At 39.8% G+C, this 6956-nt stretch overlaps 1 protein-coding gene across 1 annotated transcript; it reads right to left on the bottom strand.

Annotated features, from left to right (window-relative positions):
- Positions 1 to 5327: 5327 nt before the first annotated feature.
- Positions 5328 to 5894, bottom strand: LOC114288151 (uncharacterized). The gene has a single exon (XM_028231636.2). It carries the CDS (start codon positions 5892 to 5894, stop codon positions 5328 to 5330), a length of 567 nt encoding a protein of 188 aa, XP_028087437.1.
- Positions 5895 to 6956: the final 1062 nt, after the last annotated feature.

The following is a 6956-nucleotide window of genomic DNA, read 5'->3' as shown; positions in this document are numbered from 1 at the left end:
TCTCTAGTCTCATCCACTAACACAATATCGTCTGCAAAAAGCATACACAATGGCACGTCATCCTGAATATTTATCGTCAACTCGTCCATAACTAAAGCAAAAAGATAAGGACTTAAGGTAGATCCTTGGTGTAACCCTACAGTGATAGGAAATTCATTAGTTTCTCCAGCTGGCGATCTAATAGTGGTCACCACCCCTTCATACATGTCTCTAATCACGTCAATGTAGCCTTTTGTCACCCCTTTCTTCTCTAACGCCCACCATATTATATCTCGGGGCACTCTGTCATATGCTTTCTCAAGGTCGATAAACACCATATGAATGTCTCTTTTCTTTTCTTTATACTTTTCTATTACTCTCCTCAAAAGATAGATCGCTTCCATTGTTGACCTACCAGGCATAAACCCAAATTGATTTCTAAATAAAAAATATTCCCATATAAAAATTCATCATAAATTTGATCCTCATAGGTTGTGTATCTTACATTTCTAGCACAAAAGAAAAAAAAAAAAAAAAGAAAAAAAGAAGAAGAAAACATAATAGAAATAAGGTATAACTGTAAATTTAATTTTTAAATAATATATTAAAATTAATAGGACTAATTGGTCTATAAAAAAACTCTTAAGACTAATCGGATCACTAATCCTCAAGATGAGATTTATAGGTAAATTTTCTTTTATTTTTTTAACTTCTTTTATTTTTTTTTTAATTTTTTAATTTTTTTTAGATTCGGTCCTATTTTCACATAAGCCTATTATGCTAAAGATTGCATTGACTCATTATTAAAATTCTAGTAAGTTGAGTTGAATCTAAATTTAGATTTAGATTTAGATTTATAAACAAGACTAAATTAAGATGGGACAAATGGCAAAAGCAACAGCTTGGTATACATACCCATCAATCTCCCTTCCCTAGTTGAAGGCTTGGTTGAATCTTTTTCTGTTGCTGTCTGTGTCTCTGTCTATGTCCTTGTCTCTCCAGTGGCTATTGCAGACTTTAACGTGCAACTATTAATTCTCTATTCCATATATATTTGACTCACTGATAAAATTAGGCATGCTAAGTTAATTTTTGATAAATAATTTATGAATAATTTATTTCAAAAAGGATAATTTAATCATTTGACCACAAAAAATTATTCCAAAATAAGGGAAGCTTGCATACCTGACATTCTCTCAGTTCAAAACATACTTGATTTAAATTTTTAATTTTTTTCTCAATTCATACTATTAATTTTTTAATAATACTAAAACACCCGTATTTGCTCCAATTTGTAAACTCTAACATGAACTTTAACCCTGGCCATCAGTTACTATCCAGCACCACCCACCCCAGAATCCCCTTTCTCCATTCTCACGCCACCCTTTCCTACCTTCGCAGCAGCCTCCCTTGCACTTCACCTACTCATGTACAGCACCTTCCTCGCTACCTTCCATCTCCTTCAAAACCTAGTTGCCACTTCACCGCCTTGATGTTGGCTCCATCCACTACCCACATGGTAATGAGCCCACCATTCACATAGTGTAGGTAGCACCATGTTGTAAAAGAAGGTGGTGGAGGGCTACACCAACTCACTAAAGGAAGATAGTGAGGGTGGCACTACCTTGGCCAATTATGGCTAGCACTTCACCTACTCCTCCTCTCTTGGTTATAAATTGAGATGAGTGAGGAGAGGTTTGTATCATCAGAAATTGGAGAGTGAGAGCTGTGAGTTGAGTGAGTTTCATCTCCTCCTCTGTAATTGTGTTTTTGCTCCGTTTTAGTGATAATTCTCATTTCTGTCCGTGGATGTAGGCATTGGGCCGAACCACGTAAATATTGTGTTCTCTGTGTGTGTGAGATAATTCTCTGGGTGTCTTTGATCCTAACACTTGAAACCCTCGATCCAAGAAGAGGAAAAAGAAAAAGAAGAAGAAAGAAAATGAGGAGAATGAGGAAGATATATAAGAAAGGAAGAAGGCCGGGAGGGGTAGAAAAAGCGTCGATGAAGAAGGGAGGGAGGTGGTTGGAGAGGGGTGACGGAGTTGAGAAGGGAGTAGGGGTTAGGGTGGGCAATGCATGGGAAATCCGGATCCTCGGTCGCGTTTTCTTGTAGCGCCTCCTGCGGCGCCCCAAAACGACGTCGTTTTGGGGCCAAATTTCAATAAAAAAAAAAAAACACAGAACTGAGACAACAGTTCATGGTTCTATCTTCCCCAACAGCTCCGACGACCCCCTTAACCCTCCCCCTCCGGCGATCCTCCCCCAGCCACATCACCCCCTCCTTGCTTTTCTTCTTCCTCCTCTCTTTCTTCTTCTAGATCTAGAAAAAAAAAAAAAAAACAGAGGGAGAGGGAACTGAGAGAAAATGGAGATGGGTTTGGTGGGTTTTGGATGGAAAGGAAGAAATTGAAGCCGAACTGAACCAGAAAGCAAGGTTGTGAAAGCGGATGAAGAGGAATTTCAATTTCTGAAAGCAAGGTTGTGAGTTTTGGTGCTGTTTCTCTGTCACGCATGTCTCAAAAAAAAAAAAAACAACAAAAACAAAAACAACAGCATACAAACATCAACTATTTTCTTCACCTCTCCTCTCCTCTTTTTCTTCTTCATTTTCTTCACCAATCTATTTTTTTTTCCCCAAAACGTTCTGAAAATTCAACAAAACACCTATCAATTTCTAAGTGGTCCATGGAAAAAACGGTGTCATGAATGAAACAGAGAGAAATGCAAACATCAACTTTAGTATTTTAAGGACCCAAAAAAGAAATCTTTTTTTCCCACAAAAAAACCAGTGGAAAACTAAAAATTGGGCAAAAATTAAATCAAGTTAATGAAAAACAAAGGAAACAGAAATTGGAGAGCAGAACAGGGTAAGGAATCAAAGTTTTAGACATAAGACAAAGAAATGAGCCATCTTTACGGATTCAAACATACACTTTAGAAATTAGCAGTGGAAATGAGAAACAGAGCAAGTTGGAAGAAGAAAGATCAACAAAACCCCAGATGCATGGCACAATAATCAAATTAAAAATGTAAAACCCACGTCCAATATGAAGCGATCCTTCTCCTCTCCTCTCCTCTTCTTCTTCTTCCTCCTCCTCTCTTTCTCGGCCTTCCTTCTTCTCTTCTCTTCTGTCTCAGATCAGTTCTGCGTTTTTTTTTTATTGAAATTTGGCCCCAAAACGACGTCGTTTTGGGGCGCCGCAGGAGGCGCTACAGGAAAACGCGACCGAGGATCCGGATTCAATGCATGGGAGGGAGGGGTTTGAGACAGCAGCGGACGGAGGGGGTGGCAAGGGAGGGCCACTGCCCCTGTAAACAATTTCAAAAATTTAATTGATGTTATGTATTTACCCCCTAGTTTATAATTTATGGAAAGTTGGCCCCTGCAAGTTTTTTTTTTCATAGCCTCAATTTGTTTACAATCTTTAATTAAGGTTATCCTACAATATATATGTAAATATAAGATGTAAATTATGATCTAAATTGGATGTTTGTTAGAAATTATAGTGTTGGTGAGACTAACTAATTATCAAATCAAATATATCTTAAAGTAGTATTAGTTACAATTCATTATGATTTTTAGTTACCACTGAAGTAGTCTTCAATTATGGCTCAAATGACTACTAGTTATGACCCTACATGTCTATGATAAATGTACAAATAGTATTTGTGTATTATCATTTTTTTTCATCTTTTTTATTTTGTACACGAGTAAAAAGTACTTTTTTTTTTTGATCGAGAAAAGCATCAACCACAGAGAATTGAGCTAAAGGCACCCAACAAGAGCCATAGGAGGCTGGGACACCCAATGAAGAGGCAAATAATCATGCAGACAAGCAGTAGCCACCCAATGTGCAGCTCTGTTTCGAACTCTGGGGGGACCATTTGAACGCCAAACCCCCACTATGGGCTAGTGATCTAATGTCTTGTATCACAGCACAAATTTCCCACAGAGGGACCCCTTCTGAAACACAAAGTTGAATGACAGTTTGGCTATCACTCTCAATCTCCACTGCAGCACATTGAAGAGCACGGGCCATGGCGCAAGCAAGACGAACTACAATTGCTTCTCCTTGTACTACTGTTGTCAACCGAATTTTTGTAGCAATGCCATCCAGCAGATTGCCCTTCTCATCGCGAAGAAGCACTGTAACAGCCCCCCTCCCTCTGCTCAGATCAGTTGCCGCATCACAGTTAATTTTCCAGATCCCTCTTGGAGGAGGAACCCACTGAGGCCCTGAATACTGTGCCCCGGCTGTTGTTTCCACAAAGGCAAAGTCCACCTCACAAGCTGCCAAGGAAATCGCTTCCTCCCGTTAAGCCTTGGCAATCAGCTCAATAGGATCCACATGGCAGTGATTAAAGAGATGCTCATTTCTTGCCTTCCAAATACTCCAGGCCACCCAAATCATGGAGCAGAGCACAGATCGACCCTCAGTAGCAGTGCCTAAGGATGCAAAAGCTTGCCAAACCAAGACCGAATCGTTCCCGTATCAAGCTCATCACATCTGAAGCCCAATCCATTGCCAAACCAAACTCTCTTAGCCCACTCACATCCGAAGAAAAGATGTTCTACAGATTCCACCGCTGTTAGACAGATAGGGCAACCGGCAGAATTGGCACACCGTTTACGCCATAAATTTTGCTTTGTTGCCAATGCGTTGTGACACATCCTCTATACAAAGTGTTTAAGTTTGGGAGGCAAATTCAAATTCCAAGAAATCTTCCACTCTTTTGCAGACTAGTCTACTGAAGATCCAGGTAAAATTTTCCATGCATACATTTGCTTCACTGCCTCTTAGTACCCCGATTTCACTGAGTAGCAACCCTTGGAATCATGGTGCCACACCAAAGTGTCATGTCCTTCCAGCAACGCAATGAGTATGGAAAGGATGACATCATAGCCTGTGTCAGAAACCAGATTTTGAAGTTTTACCTCATTCCACGACTGTCGGGCTGGCTCAATTACCTCGCTAACCTTCCGCACCACTAACCCAGTATTCTTGGCCATCAGAACTTTAAACCCCGGATTGGACGGGATCCAACGATCCTCCCAAAAATTAATTGATCACCCATTTAAAACTTGTCACCAAAGCCCTCCATGAAGAACTTTTCTACCTTGCAGCAGACTTGTCCATGCCCATGAGGGTCGTGATCCCCTAGTTGCATGACAAAAATCCGAGTTGGGGTAGTAGATTCCTTTCATAATTTGACCAAATAGTGAGTTCGGATATTTTAGTAATCTCCATCCTTGGCGGGCAAGGAGAGCTCTGTTACTGTTAAAAGCCCAAAAGTCTTGAAATCCCAAACCACCGTTGCTCTTGGTCAAACATAACCGACTCCAGCTAGACCAATGAATGCGGATCACTCTTCCACCAGAAATTTCGAATGTAGGAGCTTAACTTATCACACAGCTTATTAGGAAAAATGAAACATGCCATTGCATAGGTAGGCAGCGCCTGGGCCACAGCTTTAATAAGAATTTCCCAACCCGCATGGGAGAGTAATTTAGCCTTCCAACCTTGTAACTTAGATAAAACTTTTTCGCACAAAAAATCGAAAGCTTCTGCCTTGGAGCGGCCCCAACAAGAAGGAAGCCCCAAATATCTCACGTTGGCCTTCATTTTTGGAATCCGTAAGAGCCCACATATCTCCTGTTGTCGAGAGGAAGAAATATTGCCAGAGAAATGTACCCCGGCCTTGTCAAAATTCACCGATTGCCCCGACGCATCCCCGTATAATTGCAACAATCTACCGACCTCTTGACACTCTGCAGCTGTGGCCTTAAAAAATAGCACAGCGTCGTCTGCAAAAAACAGATACGAGGGAATGGGACACCCCTTCCGAATCCGCAAGCCAGAAATTCTCCCTTCTCTCACGCTTCGAGCAATCAATCTTGAGAATACATCCATTACTAGAATAAACAGATAGGGAGATAATGGATCCCCCTGCCGTAACCCCCCAGCCGGTTGAAAACGTGTTCGTTCGGCCCCATTGACTACTACTGCAAAAGATACTGTAGTAACACATTCCATTACCCATTGGACCCATTTAGAATGAAACCCCATTTTGATCAACAAAGCTCACAAAAAGCCCTAATGAATCCGATCATATGCTTTGTGGAAATCAACCTTGAGTGCCAGGTCCTCCGCCTTACCTTTCCGAAGTTTCTATGCATGAAACGCCTCATGGGCTACAATTATATTATCCTGTATCAGCCGTCCCGACACAAAGGCCAACTGGTTAGGCGTAATTACCTCCCTCAAAATTCCTTTTAATCTGTTAGCAAGAATCTTAGTGATGACTTTCAAGTTAAAATTGCAGAGGCTGATTGGACGAAACTGCGATAACGTTTCCGGAGCCTGAACTTTAGGAATAAGGACCAAATTAGTGTGATTGAGTTCCTTCAGCAAATGGCTACTTCGGAAAAAGCTTTTCACTGCTCGATACACAGATTGCCCTACAATATTCCAGTGTTGATGATAAAAAAAAAGTACTTTATAAACCAATTTTGATACTTTTTGTTTTGTAAGTGCCTATTAGATATTGATTAAAATTTTTATTGCAAATCTAATGACAATGTTCAATTTTTATACTTACAAAGTGAATATTTTAGTAGAATATACGTGTATGAATGTTCAATTAAAATGTTAAAAAAAAAATGTCTAGGTAATTCTTAAATGTATAGAGTTTGGCTCCCTCTTCATGAGATTTTTGCATCTGCCATTGTTTGGAACGGTGGTAATGGTTGGTAGTGGTGACTGTTGGTGTGTACTGAGGGAATTAGATTTTAGAATTTTGTTCAAAAAGATACTTTGCTTGAAGAGCAAAATTATAATTAAAAAGAATGAAAACAATATGAATAGAGAGAAGTTGAAATGTGCAAATAGAAACTGTCAAAATAAGTCATCTCCTTAGTTTTTTTTTTTTAAAAAAAAGTCGTCTCATCTCTCCATGAGACAATAAACAATATG

This window comes from Camellia sinensis, chromosome 5 (assembly GCF_055761805.1).
Source record: "Camellia sinensis isolate YWXY chromosome 5, ASM5576180v1, whole genome shotgun sequence".
NCBI classification, from domain to species: domain Eukaryota; kingdom Viridiplantae; phylum Streptophyta; class Magnoliopsida; order Ericales; family Theaceae; genus Camellia; species Camellia sinensis.
The sequence above is the reverse complement of the archived record's forward strand: the minus strand, read 5'-3'. Positions and strand labels throughout refer to the sequence as shown.

Coding starts and splice junctions, on each gene's coding strand:
- LOC114288151 (XM_028231636.2), bottom strand. CDS start 5,894: ATGGATGTATTCTCAAGATTGATTGCTCGAAGCGTGAGAGAAGGGAGA.